Source organism: Manis javanica, chromosome 8 (genome assembly GCF_040802235.1).
Source record: "Manis javanica isolate MJ-LG chromosome 8, MJ_LKY, whole genome shotgun sequence".
NCBI classification, from domain to species: domain Eukaryota; kingdom Metazoa; phylum Chordata; class Mammalia; order Pholidota; family Manidae; genus Manis; species Manis javanica.
Genome location: NC_133163.1, coordinates 93,384,776 through 93,409,560, shown reverse-complemented (window position 1 = coordinate 93,409,560; position 24,785 = coordinate 93,384,776). Strand labels below are relative to the sequence as shown.

Below are 24,785 nucleotides of genomic sequence, written 5' to 3'. Positions count from 1 at the left end.
AAAACCAGTTGTGATCTGCCCAGTAAGCAGGTGGCAGTGCAGCAACCGCCCTGCCTTCAGTGTTTCTTGGGCATGGAAGGGGAAGCAGGCACTCCAGGACCACTTTCCTGAAGTTCACAGCCATCCAGTTGTTCTGCGTGGAGAAGTCCGGGAACTGGAGGCCACCATCATGGAGCAAGGTAGGTGAGACCCACGGGGCTGCTGGAGCTCTGAAAGGAAGACACAGAGACTGCAGGAAGTCAAGGGAAGGGTGGATTCAGAGGAAGAAAGTAGTAAATAAAGAACTGGGGCAGAAAGAGCAGAAACCCAGACACCTCAGGATTTGTTAGTAGCCTAAAGACCAGGAGACAAGGTAGAGGCTGGCAGGTAAACAACTGCATGCAGCATGCCTGCTTGCACAGACCCATGGGCTGGAGGAGGGCCAGGGACTCGGGGCCAGGAGTCCCGTCCATCTCGGCTACTAGCTGACCCTTTGACACTGAGCAAGTCACTTCTCTAGTTCCCAGCCCCCATGCCTGAAAAAATGAGTGGGGGTTGGACCAATCTTGAAGTTGTCTTCCAGCTTGAAAATTCTCTGAATCTTCATATATTCTCTTCTTCCTCTCACTTTTATTTCTCATTTCAGCTAATCTTCCCACCATTACTCTTCTCTTTATCAAATCCTTCTCTCTAGAAAGAGCTGCTACGAAAATTAAATGATAGTTCAAACTATTTATAAGAATGAGGTAAAAGCTCTACAAATATAACAGCCTCATCTTCGTTTACTATTTTTTGTGTTTAAATTTTTATAATTTTTAATTACATAAGGTATATATGAATACATAGTTGTAAATAAGTAAAATAAGGCAATAATTGTAGATAAAGCTACGGTGTGGCCATCCCCATCCCAGCCTTAATTTTAATTTCAGATTATTTATTGTAAGTTTATAGAACTACAATTAATGTTTGTATATTTCTATTGTATTCGAGAATACCGTGGCATTTATTTATAAGTTCTAATTTTATGTGTGGACTTGTTGTGATTTTCTATATTCAGAATCATGTCATGTGTAAAGAGGGGCCATTTTCCTTCTCTCTGATGTACTGATTAGAACCTCTGGTTCAATGCTCAATAGATGGGGAGAAAGTGGACATCCTTGTCTTGTTCCTGATCTTAGGGGGAAAGCATCTGCTCTTTCACTATTAAGTAGGTTTTCGCTGTGGATTTTTCAGAGAAGCTTTAACTTTTTAGAGGTAATTAATTTGTTGAGTATTTTTATTATGAGAAGGTATTGGATTTTGCCAAACACTCTGGTTCGTATTTCTTAAAATCTAGATAGAGGTGAGATGAAATAGGTAGGTCTCTACCCTCAATTGTTTATAAATAATGGTGAAATTCAGGCAAATAAAACAGTAACTACAAAAATATTTAAGCAAACTACATGGACAGGTAGGGCTGCCATTGCCTGGGGACAGATCGGCTGGAGGGGAGGGCCTATGCTGGGAGTGGTGAGAAGTGAGAATGCAACTATACGTTAAAGCCAGGCATGGAGGGTCATGGTGTCAGGTTAAGAAGTGTACCTTCTGCATGGCGGGCTGTAATGTATCTCAGAACATTTAAAGCAAAGATTGGCATGATGCAACTGGCTTGAGGAAAGGTAAGCTAGTGGTGTGTTAAGGGGTGGGTGGTGTGGAGACACAGGAGTCAGGAGACCTGACGAGGCTGTTAACGTTCACTAGGTGTGAAGTGAGGAGGGAGGTCCGAGTTATGTAAAAGTGAAAAAGGACAGATGGACAGCAGAGACGTTTTAATGGAAGGAGTGAAGGGACTTGATGACACATAGATCAGTATAGGCTGAGAAGGACATGGTGAGCCAATTGTGATTTAAAGATTGTGAGCCCAGGTGCCTGGGAATCAGGGTAGGACTGTGGCCAACATGGAGAAGTCAGAAATGGAGCCCTTCCGGGGGAGACACACCTGGAGAGAAGTGAGCTCAGTCTGTGTTTTAGCAGGAGCTCCAGAAGGCTAGGATGTGGGCCAATGTGGGCCTTTCTTTGTCCTCAGCATCCCAGCTCCTGGGGCATTGGGTACATGGCATTAGTTGCAGTCAGCAAATTGCTAAACACATAGCATATAACCCAGAGACTTGCTCTCACATCTGGAGGCTGCTACAGGGGCAAGTGAAACTGTTTTCTTGAGTCCAAGACAGTGGATGCTGGGGTAAATCTGGAGGCTTGCTGGGCTGAAGGGAGCAATCAGACTTGGCCAGGCAGCCAGAAGGGGTTGGACAGAGGTAGAAAACCCTGCGTCTCCAGGAGGGTGTAAGGGAGAAGGGGGTGGAGGGTCAGAGACGCAGGGAGGAAGTGAGGAAGGAAGTATGAAGGAGGCACTTGCAGACCTGGCATCTCACTTAATCCTCAAGCTAACCCTGGAAGGCTGGTTTTATGGCTTCTTTCTACCAACTTAGAAACTGAGGCTCAGAGAGGCTAAGTTTTTCCTCAAGTTTGTACAACCAGTAAGTGGTAGACAGGATTGACCCAAGCTCCACAACCCTGCTCTTTGGTCCGTCCCGGCCGCCCCATCACAGGGCTGGAGGTGGCCCTCGTAGACCTCCAGAGCTCCCGGAACAACCTGCGGCACCACACAGAGGAGATCAGCGCGGGCCGCCTCCTCGTCCGCCGGGGCCAGCCCTTCTACGTCACTCTGTACTTCAGGAACCGGGGCTTCCACCCCAAGCGGGACAACATCATCTTCGTGACTGAGACTGGTGAGGACCCCTGCTGGCTCACCAGTGCGTGTGCGTGTGTGCGTGTGTGTGCGTGTGTATGTGTGTGTGTGTGTGCGCTGAGAGGGATTCTGGAGGGTTGCGAGGTCACCCCAAAGGACCTCAGCTCTGCTTTCCTACCAGGACCCCTCCCAGACCTGGCCAGCGGGACCCGGGCCCTGTTCAGCCTGGCTGGGCGGCAAGGCCCCAGCCCCTGGATGGCTTCACTGGAGGCTAATGGGGCCACCTCCTTGGAGGTGAGTCTGTACGCCCCTCCCACGGCAGCTGTGGGTCGGTACCTCTTGAAAATTCACATCGACTCCTTCCAGAGGTCTGTCACTGCCTACCAGCTTGGGGAGTTCATCCTGCTCTTCAATCCCTGGTGCCCAGGTAAGGTGGGGTGCTTGTGTGGGGGTCCCTTGTCTCCGCCCATTTATAAGTGCCACAGAGAGCTAGGCCTGAGGATTTCTAGACCCCTGTTCCCCAGCCATCCCATATACTCAGCATCTACTCCCAAACACCAACAAGCATAGTGGAGAGAACTTGCTTATTTACTTATTTAGAATTTTCAAATTATGAGCCAAGTCATTTTTACCTAAAAAGAGAACCATTACAATTAAGTCTGACCACAGTTAACATCTAACACCTTTATCTACATTTTAAGTTAACTCCAGTTTTTTCATTAAAAAGTAATTAATGCATTGATTGAATATTTGTGGAATGAAGTAAGGGGAAAACCAAATGAGAGAATGAAGAAAGAAAGGAAGGGAGGGACGAGGGAGGTAGGGAAGGGAAGGAAAGTAAAGGGAGAGGAGAAGGGGGAGAGGGAGGAAGGCAGGAGGAAAAACGTCATGTGAAAAGGAGAACTTTATCCCAATTTCCAAGTTCCATCCTTCAGAGGAAATCCTGTTAACATCTTCTTGTGTAGCCTTATAAAAATGTTCCATGCTTAATCAAATATGTATTTATGCATATATGTATATGTGCGTGTGATTATATAATCATACCCAAATGGGATTATATAATACATAGCATTCCCTAACATTTTTCATTTAACATCAACTTTGGACATATTTTCCTAAAATAATTCTTTTTAATAGCTACAATTACCCCACTCTTTGGTTGCATCAAATGTTTTTAATTAGCCCCCTATTCATAGGCGTTTTGGCTGTTTTCAATTTTTGTCTTACACAAACAAAGCTACGGGGTTTATCTCAGAACCACTTGTCTTACAATCTCTGTCCTCTAAATCCATCTAGGGGCAGAGGTAGTTACATACACATAGGGATGCGGAGTGGGTAGAATGAAGGACAAGCTAGGAGGGACAATGGGAAGAGGTGCAGGAAGAGTTGAGAACAAATAATGGGTCTTGTGGGCTGTGCTCAAATTTCACTCCGTACTTATGGATGATTTGGGATGTTCCCTATCACACTGAGCCTGTTTCTTCAATCTTAAAATGGGGCTAGGATGTAAATGTGCTTTGCAATCAAGAAATCCCACCAAAGGTAAATATTTCCTATTCTACCTCATACTCCTATTGAGCCTGCTGCTGGGGTTGAGGCATGGTAGAAGGTGGGTTTCTCCAAGACTATCTCCTGCCCTCTTGGTGTCGTCCAGTGCCCTCGCACAGCCTAGTTTCTGTGGGACTGTGATGTCTGGGGATGAGACTGGGGCAGGACAAGCAAGATGACTTTTCTGCTTTGCATCCTTCCACTTTGATTTCTAGGGGACTCTGTCTACTTGGACAGTGAGCCCCAGAGGCAGGAGTATGTTGTGAATGACTATGGATTCATCTACCAAGGGAACAAGAACTGGATCCGCCCTTGCCCCTGGAACTATGGACAGGTGAGTCTCAGCCCTCCTCATGGCTCATCCTGACCCCTGGGCTCGTGGGGAGAGGGGAGAAGAAGCAGGGTAGGCTGCTTCACCCCGAACTGCTGACAAATGGGTACTAAATGGCACCAGGAAGATGTGACATGTGACCCCAAGGAACCAGAGGAGAACCCACTGAAAGTTGGAAGAGGTTCTTTGTTGATCATGTCTGATTTGGACAACAGGATCTCAGGTGGAAGAACAGCTAAGGGTCCCCACCCAGTCATTCTGCTGAGCATGAGGGTGAAGACAGCAGCACTGATGGCCAGGATGGTGCCTGGGGTTTTGGTTGTTAAACTGTTTCCTTGGGGGCCATTTGAATTCTCTCACCTTACCCTCACAACTCCAGGGTGTGGACCCTAGGACCATTCTGTCACCTAGGAAAATGTGTCCCTTAACATCTCAGGGGCTGCGAACAGTGATGTGTGCCCCTCCCTATTAGTATTGCCTCTTTGTTTTGATTTCATTATAAAAGCAATATATGGTTATTTAAAAATCTTCACCAAGAAACATGATGCAAATGGTGCCTAGATCACGAGGCCATTCTGGCACCACCATCAGCACGGTGTGTATGCTCCTCCACATTTTGTTTTCTACACATATTCAAACACACGTGATTTCATCTGTAAAAACAGCATTGTATTAATTGCAATACTCCACAACTCCTGCCTTACTGAAAGCTTGCCTCCCACATGGAGCACAGTCTACAACAGGTGCTCTGGGAAGGCCAGGGACGAGGGTTCTCAAGCCTGAGCCCCAGCACTAGAGCACAGTCCGAGGAGAGGACCAGCCCCGGCTGCCCAGAAGGCGTGTTGGCTGGGAAACCCTGGGGCCCTTGTGGAGCCTTGTACCAGTGTGACACTGGTTCTTCTCCTAGACGTCCCCATGTAGAACCGACACACATGACCTCAGGCCCAGCCTAGGTCCCCTGAGTTGCTATAATCAAGGTGAGACATGGCGGCCTCAACTGGCCCCAACCCACATCCCCAACTCCACTCAGCATGGGAAGGTGGGGATCCTGGAGAGCCCCTGAACAGGAGCTTGCTGCCATTTCTCACTTATGTGAGAAACAGAGCAAACTGAGCCCAGAGCCCTGTCTCCCTCTTTCTGACTGAATGAACTTAAATTGAATGCCTGCTCAGTGTTAGGTACTAGGTGCTAGAGATAAGAAAGTGAAAGAAACACTGTCCCTGGGTGCACAGTGCAGTTTGGACTTGGTCACACACGCAGGTCACTTTTCATGCAGTGGGGCATGTAGACTGGGAGACAGGCACAGGGTGTTCTGGGAGTCTGGAGGAAGAGCACGTGGCCAGGCATGGGGCTGTTGGGGAAGCTTCCTGGGAGAGATGTTGAACTGAGGTAGCCAAGTGACAGAAGGTGGGAAAATATCCCAGACAGAGGGACACTTGAGCAAAGATACAAAGGTGAGAAATAGTTAGGTCTGCTTCAGGCACTACAAAGATTCTGCCATTGGTGGTGCCAAAATGGTGAGCCAGGGTTATTAAGATGTGAGGATGGAGAGGAAGAAGGAGGCCAGGTTGGCGGGGGAGGGGGCAGGGGTGGGACGGACATGTTTTATCCATCTTATAGAGGAGGTTAAAGCTTTTGTTCTGCAGGCCACTTTGGTAAAGCAGAGCAGTGAGCTCAGGGACAGTTTCACTGAATCAGCATTTCTGAATCACTAGTTTCACTGAATCAGAGAAGCCTCACTAACCCTGTTTATTACCCAGTGTTACATGGGAATAAATGCATTTATTTATTCTCATTCAAGAAAAATGCATGGAGCCCCTACTGTGTGCTGGGCATTGTGCCAGGCCTGGGATATAGAGCTGCAAGAACTGCTAGAGAGAGACAGCATAAACTCAGGCAAGGAGGAGAGACCTTGGCTGCATCATGATAACGGAGTCTTTTGTAAAGAGACGTAGCCAGGGCTATGATGTTAAACAGGCTTGGGCTCAGGGAAGACTTCAGAGGAAGTGACATTTACACCAAGCCTGAGGGACCAGGAGCCAGCCTGCCTTGGGTGGAAAGCTTCCATAACTCACGTGCTATTAGTCAGCCCAGAGCCCCACGGAGTCACAGGTGCCATGGCAAGTTGGCACCCTCACTTCAGCAGTGGAAGATGAGACAATACGGTTTTAGCAAGAACATACCATGGGCTCCAGGAGTGTGGGAACTGAGGGACAAAGAAGCAGAAACAAACTTTTTAGTCAGTCAGAAACACTCCAGGGATCTGACTGCAGGACATAAACCAGGTGAGCTGTGGCCCCAGAGCTCTGGGACTCTGCACCTGCTCAGGAGGCAGTTCATGGCTATGCTAACAGACATTACCTCCCAAGTGGATTTCTACTCCACAAACACACTGCATCAGAAAGCTGGGCATGGTGGGTCATGAATTGCTTTCCATATCCACATGTGCCAAGCATGGGCACCTCATCTTTCTGCATCTCTCCTGCAGTTTGAAGAGAATATCATAGATATCTGCCTGGAGCTGCTAGACAAGAGCCTGAACTTCCAGTTCGACCCAGCCACGGACTGTGCCCTGCGAGGAAGCCCCGTGTACATCAGCAGAGTGGTGTCTGCCATGGTGAGTCTGGGTATGGCTCTGCCCACCCAGGGCGAAGTGGGGTGGCCTGCAAAGAGGAAGTGAGGAGTTGAGAGGCAGGGGCCTTCAGGCAAAGACATTTTGCATGATTAATGAAAGAATGTAGGCAACAGGTTTTCTCACCTGAGCTCTGAAATTGCTGGGCATGGGCTGTCACCTCTATTAATTCCAAATTGCATGTTTTGGGGAACACTGAGTATAGCTCTAGTTTGGGAATTGGTCTTGTCGTTTCTAAATTTGTTTTGCTCTGAAATATTTTTGAAAGCTCTCGGAGCCAAGCTCTAGCTGTGCAGGGTATGGGGAGCTGGCAGGGATAAGAGAGAGGGTAGGAACAGAATAATGAAGTGTTTAACAGTAGTACACCAGTCAGAAGGGCTGGCTTCCCACCCCCACCCACTCCCCAGGTAAAACGAGATGTCTCCTCTGTGTCTCAGGCCCATGGGCCTTGCAAGGCAGCCTGCACATCCCATCTTGTAGAGGAAGAATATGCTTCTAATGCTTCTATGTGTGGTTTCTCTTCAGATCAACAGCAATGATGACAATGGGGTGCTCAATGGAAACTGGAGTGAGAATTACTCAGACGGTGTCAACCCTGCAGAGTGGACAGGCAGTGTGGCCATCCTGAAACAGTGGCACGCCACGGGCTGCCAGCCGGTGCGCTACGGGCAGTGCTGGGTCTTTGCGGCCATCATGTGCACAGGTAGGGAGGGGCAGGTGCCCATGGGAGGACCAAAGGGTGTAGTGGATCATGTTCTAGTGCTCTGAACCATTCTTTTCTCAGTCTCACATGGTTCCCACAAAGGAAGCCCTTTCCAGCAAAAACATTTCCTCACTGATCTCAGGCTTCTGGGCTTATTTCCAAGGATGGTTCTGAGGTAGACATCACACACTTTCCAGGACCTGGAGCCCTTCCTTCTGAGCCAGGACAACCTAATGGAATATTCCTATGAGCTTGGCTGGAAATTGTCCAGTCTAAGATAGGAATGAAATGAGAAGACACATAATTAGATATCTACAAACTGATTAGTGCCCTGAGCATAGAAAATATGTTCACTCGGGAGAAAATGTGCATCTGAGTGGTGGTGTGGGCCATGAGGCCAGAGCAGGATGGTAGCAAAGTTAAATGACCTTGAATTTGGAGTTGTCACTTGTTTACTGGACCTGATGGCCTGACTCAGGCCAGGGAGTGAGGGGATGGAGGAAAATGGGATATAAGCTTTTCAGGCAGGAAGAGATGCTACCTTAGTAGAAAGAAAGTTAAAGAATATGTATGGGAAAAAAGAAGGCAAGCTGGTTTGTGAGTAGCAAAAGGAGCAAGCAGAAGGAAGAAGGGTGGTGAATCTTGAGAGAACTGAAACATGGAAATGAGTCACACACTGGAGGCAGCAGGAGGAGGCCTCTGCCTCACCCAGGCCAAACTTGCTCCTGGCCCTCCCCCTCGCCCTGACCCCATGCCTCAGCCGGCTCCACCTCTTGGCATGCATATCTATATACCTGACTTGGTCATGATCAGGAAGTTATTCTTGTTAGCTGGGGAAAGAGACCAAGTGTGGCTTTTGCTCACAGGATTCTCTAGTCCAACCCAGGGAGACCAGATCTGCCTACAGCATGGTGTTTATTGTGGGCACAGGCCTTCTGTGTAGAAAAAGTCTGGTGCAGTCCATGTGCATGCACGTGCTGGGCCTGGAGGCAACCTAGAGGCCCCCCAGGCTGCTGAGCAGCAAACGCCAAGCCTCCGTCTAAGGGCGGTTTGATAGAAACAAGGAGGTTTCTCTCAACACCCACCAAAGACTTCACACAACCTGGTGAGGAGCAAATCCTGAGCTACTCTTTCTCTGTAACTGCAGAGCCCCATCTTGACTTGGGTGCTTTGATTGCCCAGAGATAAGACACCAGGAATTCAACAGCTTTGATACCCAGAGTCATGGAGATTTGTGTGAACTGGGATGTCTGAGTTCAGGGAGCATCCAGGGAGTACCACAAGACTGGCAGACAGAGAGTGGGTCAGTCTTGTGCACAATAGAGAGGGAGACTTGCTGAGCATGGAAAAGCCTAGAGTCCAGTGGGCCTGGTGTCTGTGTGCAGAGGGAGATGGCCAGGGGTTGGGGTGTGGTTTTCTGGAACTGCATGATGAGAGGCCTGGAGCCAGTAAATAGAGATTATTCAACGAGAGCAGACCATTTAAAAAGTTTATGAGAGTCATGGCCCTTTAGTGACCTTGGGGGCAAAAGGTTGGGCAAAGTGGGTCAAATGTGGCTGATCCAACTGCAGCTCATTCAGCACCAGGCTTCCCCAAAAGGGCTGCCATGTTGCATATTAATAAATACATCTGTTTGAAAAACTCTTGCATTCACCCAACAGTGCCTACTGAGTCCTTATTCTATGCTAGGCAATGTGCTCCAAGTCTCTTGGGTACAGAGATGGGTAACACCCAGCCTCCCTCTTCTCCATTATACATTAAGGATTCATCAAACTCCTTAACCCAGCACAGCTGCCAAAGCATGCCTTTTTAAAATTATGATGATGACTATTTTACAATTCAACAGTGGATGTTTCCTGGAGACTTCCTTAGCTCCAGGCACTGTGCTGAAACATTGATAGCCAGGAGTAATGGTGAAGCATGTGGGCTCTGGAGGTAGACTGACTGCTGGAGTTCAAACACCAGCACTACCATTAATTGGCAGAGTAGCCTTAGGCAAGTCACTTCACTTGGCTTCAGTTTCCTTAGATGTATGATAGGGAAAGGAATAGTACCTCCCTCATAGGCTTATTGAAAGGACTGAGTGAGTTCATACATGGAGAGTGCTTAGAATAAATAGTGCTGGCTACAGGGAGTGTTCAGTTAGTATTGACAGGATTGCCTTATTTAATTCCTCCAATGAGGTAGGTTGTAGCATCATCTCCATTTTGCAGATGAGGAAATTGATTTAAGAGCCAGTCTCATGTCCAGGTCTGGCTGGCTCTGACCACCAGGCCACACAGCTACCTGAACATTGCTAGCAGCTGCCACTTACCCAGCATCCCCTGTGCTTTGGTCACATGCTGGGTGCTTTCACTCTTTCTAATTCTTATGTTACTGGGTAATGGCATCTGGGGAAGTCTCTCCCTGCACACCAGGCAAACCTCAACCCAGACAGTGGGGGGCTCTTGACTCTGACTGGGAAAGAATTTTCGATCAGATCGAACAAGTGCCAGCAAGAAAGGAGTTCATTAAAGAGTAGAGGTGAATGTCAGCCGCCATGCAGGCAGCAGAAAGCAAAGAAGAACAGAGGGAGGAAAGGGAAGCTCATTGAACTCCTGGTTGGCATAGGGCAGATCCCTTGCCAACTCCTAAAACCAGGGTTTCCTGGTGTCCAGTGTCCACTTGAAATTACACCATGTGGGAATTATATCCTTACCACCCTAGGATTTTGGGGAGCTGCAGATAATTGGATTGAGTGAGTTTATGTTCTGAGAATTTCCACTTCCCTACTGGTCTGAAATAAAGTAGGAAGAGAGAAAAGGATTGTGTTAAGACTAGAAAACTGAGTGAAATGGCAGCATGACAAAGACACTTTCCATGGAAGGTGGAGGTCAATGAGGTCTTGTCTTTATCACAGAAAAGAGTTCGGAAACAAGTACAGTAGGCTTGTGCAACAAGTAAATTTATTTGATAGGATAGTACACACTCAGGAGTGTGGGAGACCTTGAAGAGGCACACTTAAGGGTTTAGGGTTTGGGGGTTTATAGGGCCTTTTGGGTAAGGGTTAGCAAAAGACATCATATAAACTAGTGATTCATAATTCCTTTGCAGTTTTGTCTTAAGAATAGGGTTATTTGGGTGACTGTGTTGATCTGGATCTTGGCATTCTTTACACATGTAGATTCATTTATACTCCAGAGATCTCTCTCTCATCTGGATTAAAGTTACTTAATTGTTTAAGGGGCTGGAAGTAGAATAAGAACAGCATATAGATTAACTTAAGCAATAAACTGGGCATTTTTCATAGCCTAAGTAATTTTACAATGGCATGGCTCTTGTCCCATTTCCCTGCTCTGTCTTACTTACAACCACTTGTAAAGTAGATATCATTACTGTCATTTTACAGATGAGAAAAATGAGGCTTAAAGTGACCAAGTGACTCTTGTCGAGTCAGAAGTACATTCTCTCCCCTCTGCAGCTCAGCCTCTCAGTATTGCCCTTTTTAATGTCAACATACTGACTTCAACTTCCTAAAGAAAAATCACAAAAAGGAGACTTTGTGTGCATCAAAGACACAATTACATTTTTTGGGATGGGCAGTTTCTTTGACATCCATGTAGTTGGCTATTACTTTGGGAATTTCAGAGAAGCCCCTGGCCTGACCTCCCTGTGCTCAGAATCAGAGGCCCCATAGCTCTGTCAGCAGGCTTTTCCCATCCTGCGGTCTACTCCCTGTGATGCAGTCAGGCCCCTCAGCCCTCCGCTGAGGTCTGTGAAGTAGCCTGGACGCCTGCTCTGTAACAAGAGAGCATGGAGGACAGTGATGTTCTGTTCCCTTAAAATTCTCCCCACAGCCACCTACTGTCTGATTCCGTATATAGGAAATGCCCAGAATAGGCAAATTCATAGAGACAAAGAGATCAGTGGTTGCCTGGGGCTCGGGGGAGGCGAGAATGGAAGTGACCACTAGTGGGCATGGGGTTTCTTTTTGAGGTGATGAAATGTGCTGGATTGGATAGTGAAGATTATAGGAAAACCTGTGAATATACTAGAAACTACTGAACTGTACACATTAAAAGGGTGAGTTTTATGGTATGTGAATTATATCTCAATAAAGTTGTTTTTTTAAAAAAAGCTAGGCATCCTGGGAATGTGCCTGGTCTGTTCCTGCCCGTAACTACATGGGGTGAGGGTGGGGGCAGCAATGACTTGGGCAGGCCTGTGGGGCCTGGTCCCTTCCTCTCTGATGTAGGGCCCTGGGCCCAGGTGGGAAGGCAGGCAGGAAGTGGCCTGGGAGATGACACTGAATGCTTGGGGCTGGGCTCTCCTCTCTTCACCCCAAATGACCCCACATGTGTGTCTCTTACAGATTGGATCCCTGCTTATGCTCTGCCTTGCATGGAGGGCCCTCTGCTAGCAACTTTTGAGCACCCCTGAGCTAGTGCCACATAAGATTTCTTCTCACTCAGTTGTGTAGTAACTTCTATAAAGCACCTCTTTATCTCCATTTCAGTATAATAATTCTTGTCCTCATTGTTTTTACTGAGCCCTTAGCTCTCAAAGAAGGAACCTCAGCCAAGGTCCTGGGACATTATTTTGTCTCAGCCTTTGGCTTAAACACAGATCTACTGTTATTCTCCTTTGACTTATGAGACATCAAGGATTGTATGAAATGTCCCCTTGCAGGGTTATAGGTTAATATATGACTAGCACTTCGAAAAATGCCTGGCACATGGTTAGCTTTACTCACGTGCTAGCTATTGTAGTCTAATACTGTTTTAATCTCTACCCCTTGGGGTCCAGAGGTCTGGCTGGGTCCTGCTCAAAAGGTATTTCTAGCCACCCCCAAAATTCAGTTCCCCATCATCTCTACCACTTTTTACATTATTTCCTTCCTTTGTTCTTTGGAGTGTTTAGTGTTAAATTAATCATATTCCTTATTTCATGGCATTTCTCATAACAGTTCTGCTTTAAGCCCCTCTTTTAAAAATTTAATTAGCTAATTAATTAATTTTTGCTCTCTTTTATCTCACAACCCATTTCTATTCAAATGTGTTAGGGAAATATTTTGATGTATTTAGTAGGTAGCATTGTATTTGAATGTGTTCTCACAGAAAAGTAAATTGTTATCTTTGTGCAATATTTTATCCAGTAGGTTTTCTGTTTTTTATAGTGTATTTTTCATCTTTAGAAGTGCCTTTGGGTTGTTTTTCTATCTTCTATTTCTCTTATTATGTTCATGTTTTCCTTTGCTTCCTCTGGAGCATATTTATAATATTTAAAATAGCTGTTTTCAGGTCCCTATCAGCTAATTTCTCAGACATTTCTGGATCTAGTCCTGTTGATTAACATTTTTCCTCATTATGGCTCATATTTTCCTGCTTCTCTATGTGCTTGGTAATATTTTTTAACAGACCTTATTTTTTAGAGCAATTTTAGGTTTCATTGTCATTGAAGGCAAGAGAGAACAGTTCAGAAATGAACTAGGGATGGCATATCTGAAAAACCAAGGCGATATAGCCATTTTGGTTACAAGGGGCAATTAAAAGCATGGGAGAGGGAGCAGGAAGTGGAACTTTTACCATTTGGAAGCCTAATACACCCAAGGAGAAATTAAAAGATGCTAAAAATCATCACATATAAACGCAATCACTTGACTCTATTAGCTGGAGCTTTCACTGTATTCTTTAGTATAAGCCATGGAAGTGTGGCAGCACAGCAAGTTGAATTAATTTTGATGTGCTGAACTCTAACTTTCCACTGACTTCTCTTATAAAATTGGAGCCATGTTTCCACATGGGGAGGTGGAGAGGCAAGGCAGTGAGAAGAACTGGTGAGAAACCTTCATGGCCAGTCCTGAAACAGACTCCATGTTTTAATACAGCATCAGGATGGTGTCCACCACCAGTGAGAAGTGAAGCTACACTCCTTGAGGGCAGGAATGTCTTTCATTTTTGTGTGTGCATCTAACCCTGTCTGGTTCATCACAGGGGCTTGGCACTTGTCACGGAGTGAGTCCTGAATGGCTGAGTGAAGAGACACTGTAACACACACTGGGAGTGTGGTCTGGTGCACTATACTTTGGGAGCTCTACAGTCTTTTCCTGGCTCTTAGATCTTGTCCACCTTTTCCAAGTACCATCACAGGAGCATGCACATGTGTGCACACACACACAGACATACATGCCCCATATGGTTTTTCTTTTACAAGGGACTCAGCTCCCAGAAAATTATCAATGCAAGAGTCACCTGGAACTTGTGTCAGACTGTGAGGCCTCAGGACTGATAGTCTGCAAAAACCTTGTTTGCAGGCTTAAGACAATGCACTTCAATATGAATTTAATGAGCATCTACTTTGTGCTCAACACTATGCTAAGAATGAACAAATTCAAGAAAAGTTTCTGGTATGAACCCTACTCAAGGGGGATTTGTAATTTGGCTGACAAGAAGGCTAACATATGAGATGACAGAGAGCACTGTCCAGGGATAAAATGTGTGGCGTAGGTGATAGGATTAGGTGAGATACTGAGAAGGGAGATTAGTGTGGCACGGATAGTCAGTGAGAGCTTCATGGAGGAAGGTGCATTGAGAGCAAGGTGTTGCTGGAATATCTAGTGAATTTGCAATGAGGGTGCTTTGAGATCAGAGAACCCTGCCTGGCTCTCCTTGCTGCCACGTGACACCACCCTCTCTGAGCTTCAGGTTCCTCCTCTTTGAAGTAGGGAAAACTACAGGGCTGTAGCGAGGACTGACTGCGATCATGCCTGGATAGTGCTTGGTGCCATGCTGACACCTATGATGGTGATGTCACTGACTGGCAAGGAAGACTGAGAGGACTGACAACCAGGAAGTTCAGTGGGGATGTTTACTGACAGCAAGGTCTCCACACAGGCTCAAGATTCAGATTCAGAGGTCCTGGGCACAAAAGTGGGAGATGAAGCCACAGGATAGGATAAGCTCTTTGTCGAAGGACAGAGCAAGCAGGACAGAGGGAGCAAGATCCTGGAAACATGTAAGAACACGATGTGCATATCTGAGCGCTATTAGCTCCCTAGTAGGATACTGAAGCTGAAGCCTTGATCTCACTCCCTATATAAGAAACCACTCTTGCCCCTGTATTGCTTCCCTGTGGCAGGCTGCTGTTCCCCACCCCAGTCCTCCCACAGCCATGATGAGATAAGAGGCTGGATCAGTGTGAATCCATGACCACTCAAAGCTTATGCTGGACTGACAGTCAGGTGCAGCTCACAGCCATCAAAACAGTGCTGTGCTGACGTGGGAAATCAGTGGGATAGGCAGCATATTTATGACATCCATCATCCATTCGGCAAAGAGGTACCAAGTATCTGCAAAATAGCTCAGGCCCTGTATTGTTAAGGGCTGTGTAATGATAAAGACGATTACCTGACAATCCCTGCCCTCCAGAGGACTCATAAACAAATCATTACAAGCCACGAGGCACATCTATTAGAAGTGCTGAGTGCCGTGAGACCAGGGACCCGTTGTCCACTGGCAAAGTGCTCATCTAGCCATGTTGAACAAGAGTCATCATCACCACAGACACTTCGAGTGGCCATTCGTGATGTCATCAGATGAAGAGGGAGGCCTGCTCCCCATCTCCCTGCCCGCCCCTCCTTGGCACATTCTCTTATTTTTGAATTAAATGTTATCCACCCTCCTGACAATGATCTTAGCATAAATGTGCCCATGCCATGCCCCTGAGTCACTTGAATGCTCTTGCCTCATTCCTGTCTCACGTTCCTTCAGTGGCCACTTTTCCAACCTCATCACCTCCTCTGAGGCTGTCCTGGGTCACCTCCACCTATAGCTCACGTGTCAGGTCTGCTCACTCCCTGCCCCTACTCCTTGGTCCTCTGCAGACCTGCCGCTCCAAGGCGGGCTCCAGGCTCCCTTCTGGGCTTCTCTCCCCCAACTAGGGGTGTGTTCCCTTCTGGCCTGGAGAGGCTTTGTGCCAAAGTATAAGAAGGAGCCTGAACTAAAATCTGTAAACAGTTCAGTGTTTAATATAAAGAAGTGTTTTAAAAATTATGAATATTTTGGAAATGACAGTACAAGAACTGTGTGAAGAGCCCTTAGAAATCAATCACTGTATATTTTGACTCAGTTATTTTACCTCTTAGAAGCTCTCCCAAGGGGAAGAAAAAGATTGATCTACAAAGATGTTCATTTCAACATTATTTGCAACAGGGAAAAACTAAAAACCAATGAAATATCTAAAAATAACCATCACAAGGAATCTTGCTTTTGGCAAATATTTGATAACACAGGAAAATGCTTAGGATGTATAAGGTGAAAATACTGCAGTGCTGAACTGTGTGCATGGTACTGGCAGGTGGGCTCAGAACTGAGGGCAGGCTTAGCATGAAACCAGGATCTGAGTGACAGCTCTGCCCCTCCCTAGCTCTGTGACTTGTCAAAGAAGCAAACTTTTCCTGGTTGTTCCTTTGTCTTTAAAATGCGGATAATAACAGCAGCTTCAGTGTAGAGCTGTCCTGAGGATAATGTATGTAACAACAAGCCTGGCTAATAGACACTATTATTATTATTGAATTGGGTGGGCTGCCAGTGCTGAACTTGAGGGGGCTGCGAACCCCAGGGCATCAATGGTGGGATGGGCAGAGGCTTGCTGTACTTACTGAGTGCCGAACGGGGGAAATACCGCAGGAGACAAAGGGAAGTGGGCCGGCAAAGGGAATGGAGTAAAGAAAACCTTCTCCCTCCTTTCCAGAATCTCTCTACCAGGTAGAAAGTCACTTTTCAAGCTTTGGTTACACAGTGTCCTCCCCTTTCTGCCTTCATCTATAGTGCTTTCCTTGAGAAGCTTCCAAGACAATACACCCAAGGAAAAGGGGGAATCCAAGCCACAGAACTCCTTGCCTAAGAATCTGATGATCTCAGCCAGCAGTCCTTACCACAGGAAAAATTTCTAGCAATTTGGTGTGAAGATGGAGATTTGTGGCCAGGAGAGAATTGAGACCAAGTCCTTGAGGAGATGTGGGCACAAGCAAGAGCCCCCATGACTTGCTGGACTTTCTGTTGGCCTCGGCAGTGCTTGTCTAAGCAACCAATAGCCTAACCTTTGCATGGAGTCTCATCCATCAGCCGCAGAGTGAGAAGCTCAGGAAGGTGGGGAGGGAGTTTGGTAACATCATAGACCTAGTACTGCAGACCCTCAAACAGCTCCTCTCTGGTCCTGCAGGTACCAGATGAGTGATTTCCCTGGTTCAGGGCGCTCGGTCTAGGACTCCATAGCATTCCTGAATCCACAGCATAGGAGATTTTTCCGCCCTTTCTGCAGTGATGAGGTGCCTGGGGATCCCCACCCGCGTGATCACCAACTTCGACTCTGGCCACGACACCGACGGGAACCTGATCATAGATGAGTATTATGACAGCACAGGCAGGATTTTGGAGAATAAGAAGAAGGACACCGTCTGGTGAGAGACAACCTCTCAATCTCTTTCCAGGGCAGACCCCACTTAGCAGGGAATAGGGCAGGACTGTGCCCACGAGTCTGCAGTGCCCCCATGACCTCTGACTTTCACCAGCCCCAGGGCTCCTACCCCAATGCCGGAACACAGCTGAACATAAAAACAATGGTTGTGAGTTTAGACTCCTCACATCACAAGAGCTCCTTGCCCGGGTGGGGTTTTCCCCTTTGTCACCACCTCCAGTTAATACTCAGCCCGTGGCTCTGCCTGCAGGACAGCCTGAAGTCTCGCCTGCAGATGCACAGACCGGGACTGCTCTGTGCAGCCACAGCTCACTCAGAAGGGGCCACAGGTATCCTTCTGAAGGGTTTTTAACTTCTGTTGGCTCTGGAAGCCTCCACTCTCTTCACAGACAGAGGAAAGGTCTTTCCTGGACAAGCTGAGGCTCACAGGAGGAAGAGCCGACACTATTCACCCACAGACATTTGAAGGCCTGTGGTGAGCTGTCCTTCCACCCAGCAGTCCATCCACTCCTCATCCAGAAAGTACACAAGCACTACAAACTCTCACTTACCTTCATCTGACATTAATTGCTCTGGCCTCTCCCTCAGGAATTTCCATGTCTGGAATGAATGCTGGATGTCCCGAAACGACCTCCCTCCTGGATATGGAGGCTGGCAGGTGCTGGACGCTACGCCTCAGGAGACAAGCAACGGTGAGGCTCTGGGAGAAAGGCGGCACCCACCCCCACAGACACCCCTGCCCTGCCTGCGCCTGCAGCAGCGGCCCACGGTGACTCTTCTGTTCCCCTTCAGGCCTGTACTGCTGCGGCCCTGCCTCCGTTAGAGCCATCAGAGAGGGAGAGGTGGATCTGAACTACGACACGGCCTTTGCCTTTTCCATGGTGAATGCCGACTGCATGTCTTGGCTTGTCTATGGAGGGAAGGAGCAGATCCTTCACCAGAACACAAGTTCTGTTGGCAATTTTATTAGCACCAAGGGCATCCTGAGCAATGAGAGGGATGACATCACGGAGAACTACAAGTACAGAGAAGGTAGGTCCAAGTCAGTCCAGTCTTGTGGGCACCTTCTGCCTGCTCCAGGGCCTCCCAGCCAGCTGGGGCAGCCTTCTGGGGAGCCAGACTGTGTCTACAGGGTGGCACCCAGGTCACTGCCTCCTGAGCCCTTCAGTTTTAGGTCCCAGATGAGAGACCACTGCTTCACCTCTCATGCCCAGCACTACTCCACCCCAGAGGCCAGCAAGTGACCGCCACAAGATATTCTTGTTGATTGCAGGGCCACTGGTGGGCATCCCACCAATAGTATATGAATTCCTCGGTCCTGCCTTCCTGAAAATCAGTCTCCTGTTGTAGATGGCAGGGGATTTAGTAAACTCTCTCCTATTAGTTAATTCAATTAATTTTATTTAACTTATTGTTTAGTTGGCTGTGTTTGAGCATTTGGAGGATAGGACAGGCCACCAGCCAGTGATGAGATTAACATAAGGCCAAAAGTTCACTCCTGTGCCCACCCTCTATAGACGGTGGTACTGAGAGGTGGAAAAACTCTTGGGTAAGGTAGGGGCTTCTCACCCAAGTCAGCAGGGGCAAAAGGGCAGCTTTGTGGATTAGTAGTCACATGTGGACTGATTCCTGGAAATTGAGAAAGACCAGCTACCACAGAGCCAAGCAAAACTATCCAGTCCATGAGAGTCAGGAGGAGGGTGAGAGCAGGATCTGAGCAGAAGTGACTCAGGAACGTGTAGGGCTGGGGGTTGGGGGGTACCTGAGCAATGGCTGCAAGTGCTGGTGAGTGGGTGCCTGTGATTTGTGTATATGGCCCACACAGAGAAGCTCCAGAATCCAAGCCTAGGAAGGGGTTGCACAGCAATAGGCAAGCACTGAACCCAGCCCAGCATACTGCCCATCACCCCTTCCACTTCCACCCACTTGGGTTATCTTGGTTGTGTTGCCCAGAACAGATCCTGAGGCAAGGATTCAAGTACAAGTGGTTATCTAGGAAGCCATCCAGGAACTACTGGAAGGAAGGGGAGTGAGTAAGTGAGACCAGGCTGGGGCGGAGGCCAGTGCAGGGAGCCTCAGCAAGCCTGTTAGCACCATGGGCAGCTGGAGCTTAGCCCAGCAGGGGAGCTCTGCCAGTGGGGTTGCCAGGGAAAATACAGGATGAATATGTAAATCTAACATATTCCAAACAACTTGTTAATCTGAAAGTCAATTTGAACAGCTCTGTGTTTTTATTTCCTACATCTGGCAACCCTATTAGGGATTCAGCATAAAGTGAATACACTGCAGATTTATCCCACCCAAGAGGCAAGGGGCTGAGCTATTTATTTACCAACTTCTGTTGGTCAGGGGTTGGGGGCTGCTGTTTGGTGTGTAAATTCCCTGGCACTTTCAGCCTACCCCATGAATGGACTGAGTCAGCTCTGGTAGCAGAGAAACCTCAGACCAAGAATAAGGGGACCTCTGCCTGGGAAGGCTTTGGGAGTGCAGTGAAGGGTCAGGGCTAGTCCCTGGGAGAGTAAGTGCCCAGTGAAGGCAGCTGCTGGCATAACTAGGGAAGTCAGGATGTGTATTCCTGCACATCTTGGCCACAGTGCTTCCCCAGGACTGAAGCCAGGTGCTCTGTGAACACAGCTTGCCTGAATTTCCTTTTTTTCACTGTGGCTTCTCCGTTTCTTGATTTCCAGGAATTAGTCTACACCTGACCAATAAGTGACTCACTGTGCCGTGTGATTTTTAGGAGGCTTATTCCTCTGCATCTGTGGGCCTTTGTCTTTCCTGTGGGGAAGACAAGATAGAGTCTAGTGAGCATAGTTTTTCAAGTCATGCAGATTTGATTTACATTTGGATTCTGCCCCTTGAAGTTTGTGTGACCTGGGCAAGTGACATGGCCTCCCTGAGCCCCAGTTGCTGCATCTGTATATGGAATAAGAATGATAATAATAGCATCATTATTGCTGTTGTTGGAGAGGATGTGGAGAAAAGGGAATTTTTTTGCATTGTTGGTGGGAATGTAGATTGGTGCAGCTACTATGGAAAATAGTATGGAGGTTCCTCAAAAAATTAAAAATAGAACCACCATATTATTCAGCAATTCCACTTCTGGATATTTACCCAAAGAAAATGACAACACTAACTCAAGAAGCTCTGTGCATCCCCATGTTTATTCCAGCATTATTTACAATAGTGAAGACATGGAAACAACCTGTGACCTCAATGGATGAATGGATAATAAATTGTGGTATATATATGTATGTATGTATGTATATAAATAGAATATTACTCAGTCATAAAAAAGAATGAACTCTTGCCATTTACAACATGGATGGACCTGGAGGGCATTATGCTAACTGAAATAAGTCAGACAAAGTCAAATAGCGTGATCTCTCTTATATGTAGAATCTTAAAAAAATCCCCCAAGCCCCAAGGTCATAGATACAGAGAATAGATTAGTGGTTGTCAGGGGCTGGGGTCAGGGTGGGGTTGTCAGGGGAGTGCGGGTGGGGGAAAAATGGGTAAAGGGAATCAAAAGGTAAAAAACAAAACAAAAAACTTATAAATATATAAAGTAGTGCTTTGTGGCACCCTTTGGCACTCACCACCAATGTTGGTTGTGACACCGCATTCACACAGGCACTCCTACATGCTTACTTAGTAATAACGATCCATCTCTCTCATGGTTAATGTGACGATGTCAGCAGAGCCTGACATGTAGAATCAGTTGACTGATAGGGAGTGTTTGTGATTGCGCAGTGTTGCTGGGTCAGCCTGGCCCACACCTGGTGTTGTTTCGGCCCTCCTAGGTTCCCCCCAGGAAAGGCAGGTGTTTCTGAAGGCTCTGCATAAGTTGAAGTTTGGAAGGTCCCAGGGCCCCGGCCAAGCAGCCTCACAACCTCCTGGGTCGATGCCAGTGGGCAGCAATGAGCCTTGGAGCCTGGGTGCACCTTCCCGTCAGCCCAGTGATGTTGTCCAGGTCTCCCTGAAATTCCAGCTGCTTGACCCACCCAACATGGGCCAGGACATAAGGTTTGCCCTGCTGGCCCTCAACATGTCAGCACGGTTCAAGGACCTCAAAGTGAACCTGAGTGCCCAGTCCCTGTTGCATGATGGCAGCCCCCTGCCCCCATTCTGGCAGGACACAGCCTTCATCAAACTCTCTCCTGAAGAAGGTATGGGTTCTGGGTGTGGGCATAGGGGCAGTCTGTGCGCACAGAGGGATTATGGAAATGCCAGTGGGGTCAAGCCAGCCAACGTGGGTCATAGAGGCAGACACCTGTGACACCTGTCTTCCTGCCATCCCCTCCAATACAAATTGCCCCTCCTCACCTTCTCTCCTTCCCTCTCCCTCCCTCCTCCTCTCCTTCCTTCCTTTTCCTCCTCCCCTTCCTTTACTACCTCAAGGCAAGTAGCCTGGCTTAGCAAGGAAAGCCTGAGCTTTGGAGTCCTCCAGATGTTGGTTAAAGCCTCATCTTACAAGCAGAATGACCTTGGACAAGCCATTTGCCTTGCTTAACCTCAGTGTTTGCATCTGGAAACCTAGTACCTACTCCACCAGGGCTCAGTACATGATGCCTCCCACACCCCCCAGAGAAGGGGGTGCTGGACCTAACCCAGGCCCAGCTGGTTTCCCCAGCGATCTCACTCACCCTTGTGTTCTCTCCTTAGCAAAGACCTATCCCTGCAAAATTCCTTATTCCCAGTACAGCCAATATCTGTCGACGGACAAGGTGATCCGCATCAGTGCCCTGGGTGAAGAGAAAAACAGTCCTGAGAAGATCCTAGTGAACAAGATCATCACCTTAACCTATCCGGGCATCGTGATTAATGTAGGCAAGAGCCCAGCAAGTGGCCTGTGGGCTCCATGGGATTCAGCTGGGAGGGGGTGCAGCTCTTTCTTTCCTCTGCCTCCTTACCAGGAGCATAAAGTTATCTGAAAACAATGGGTGAGGGCTCCTTCCTCTTGCACCATTAAAGGCCTTGTGGATGAAGCTTGTGTAGGTGCCATGGGGCTGTTGGGGAGAACTCCCTCCATTGTGCCACCTCCCACTGTTGGCCTTCCCCGGGGTCAACATGAGGAAATGTCAACTGAAATGAGAGGGACCTGAGTTGGGGGGAAGCACTGCCTGAAGGTCAGCTCAGGATGGATTTGCTGATTCCTGGCTGTGCATCTTGGACATACCCCTTGGCCTCTGCTTCTTGAACTGTCACATGAGAGCAGTAGTCTAGCTGGCCTCCGAGGCCACCTCCTGCTCTGACATACTGTGGTCCTCTAGGCTGGAAGGCTTCACAGGGCCCTTCCTTCCTGTGTGGTCTCCCCCAGAGCACATGGCCTTCTGGACTCTGCCAAGTGAGTGTGCGGTGCCCTGTGGTGGGTGCATCTGCAAGCCCGGCCCCTGGAGTCCACTTCAGGAGGTGCCTCCAGGTTTCCTGAAGCTGCTTTCTTCTCTCTGCAGCCCTAAACGATCCACTGCTCTTCTCTCACACATTGGTGTGGAAGGAAACGAGCCAGTTACTATGAGAGGGAGGGAAGGGATGGAGTGGAATCACCATAAGAAGCTGCCAAGGAAGATTCTAGCCACTCAAATTATGCATGAAAGTCCTTTGGGAGCTCTTGGTCATTTCACCCTTGGATGAAATCCTTGCAGCAGAGGGAGCATCACAGGAGACTCCCAGTTCATCAGACTCTTTTCCATATGTGGGGTTCAGTGATGTAAAATATTTCATCCAAACATCCATGCATGTATAAAGAAGGCAAAAGTTTCACATAACAATACCTTGTGTGATGTCTTCTCTTCTATTTCATTTTTCAAAATGTTAATGCCAACCCATTAAGTTGGTTTGAAACCATAATTGGAAAAACACAGGCCATGAAAGCCCAGCTCCTCAGAAAATAGATCTCTGCAACAGTGAATTGGGTGGTGAATTGGGGAGTGAAACTAATTCTCTGCCCCTTCCTCTCCTCTGGGTTTCTGTTTAGGTTTTAGGAGCAGCCATTGTGAACCAGCCGCTCTCCATACAGGTGCTCTTCTCAAACCCCCTCTCGGAGCAGGTCGCGGACTGCGTGCTGACTGTGGAAGGAAGCGGTCTCTTCAGGAAACAGCAGAGAGTCCTGTGAGTGCTGGGAGTGCTTGCCTTCGCTCCTCTTATCCCAGGGTTAGCATGTATGTCTCTCTGGACATGGGCTCCCAGGCCAGGCAATGAGAACTCCAAAAAAAGAAGAGACCTGGCTGCTGTGTGGAAAAAGGCATTGGGGTTATCATACTGCCTACGGTTTTCTGACGATCTCCTCTCTCTGCTGCAGCATTGGACTCCTCAAACCCCAGCACAGGGCCAGCATTGTTCTGGAGACTATCCCCTTCAAGAGTGGCCAAAGGCAGATCCAAGCTAATCTGAGGAGCAACAAGTTTAAGGACATCAAGGGTTACAAGAATGTCTATGTAGACTTTAGGTTATAAATTCTGGGACAATGAGCTTGGTGCATAGATTTTAAGCTTCAGGAAAAGTATCAAGTTCAAATGCAAGCTATGCCATTCCCCCACCACAACAGAGGCTTTGCAGGGATATGACGTGGGCAGCAGAGGACACCAGTGATGAATAGTCCCCTGGACCATTTGCACAGCTCCCTAGGACTCTGTTCAGAGTCCAGGGACTCGCACACCCAGAAGTGTGACATGGCACAGAGGTCTGAGGACACTGGTTGGACTTGGCTATGACTTAACTGCCATCCAGATGTCAAGAAAAGAAGATGGGATGAGCACCTCACTGTCATTTTATCATTGCAATGGCTAATGTTCTAGTATTCAGTCCTTGTTGGACAGAAGTTACAATAAACTTCAGTCCTTGTTCTCATCTCCTTTGTTTCCATATAATCATCACCTTCCCTAGAGCAGCTCCTCTCTGTTCCCTGGACACTGGAAGAGTGCCCTATTGTTTCAGGGTCTGAGCCCGTTCACTTGTTCAATATTTAGAGTGCCTAGTATGTGCCAGGCACTGTTCCCAGTATAGAAAATAAGGCAGTAGACAAGGCACAGACCTTGCCCCTGTGGAGCTTCCATTATAGGAGGTGGGCAAGGAGACACAGACGATAAACATTCCAACATGTAATGGTCTTAGAAATAGTGTATCGGACATGAGCCAGTTAGGAAAACAAACACAATTACCAATTTTCTACATAGTCCTTCCTACCTTTGTGTCTTGGAAAAAAACCTGTGAGATCTCTCACTTGGCCTTCTTTTGAATCCCTTCCACATCATATCCAAGATGACCTAAATCTGAACAGTTCCAGCCTCTTGGCTCAAAAAGTCTACCAATGCACTGTGATCTTGGATGGACCTGGGATGCTCAGGATTCAGAGATAAAGCCAGCTGAATAATGAGAGAGGTAGATTTTGGGTAGGGAATAAAGTACC

At 47.6% G+C, this 24,785-nt stretch overlaps 1 protein-coding gene across 1 annotated transcript; it reads left to right on the top strand.

Annotated features, from left to right (window-relative positions):
• TGM5 (transglutaminase 5) lies at window positions 1-24,226 on the top strand. The gene is made up of 13 exons (XM_037018981.2): window positions 1-179; window positions 2,568-2,747; window positions 2,889-3,134; window positions 4,471-4,589; window positions 7,075-7,203; window positions 7,744-7,921; window positions 17,222-17,360; window positions 17,966-18,069; window positions 18,170-18,409; window positions 21,181-21,546; window positions 22,043-22,203; window positions 23,355-23,488; window positions 23,679-24,226. Exons 1-13 carry the CDS (start codon window positions 170-172, stop codon window positions 23,830-23,832), a joined length of 2,160 nt encoding a protein of 719 aa, XP_036874876.2. The 5' UTR covers window positions 1-169; the 3' UTR covers window positions 23,833-24,226.
• The last annotated feature ends 559 nt before the right edge of the window (window positions 24,227-24,785 follow it).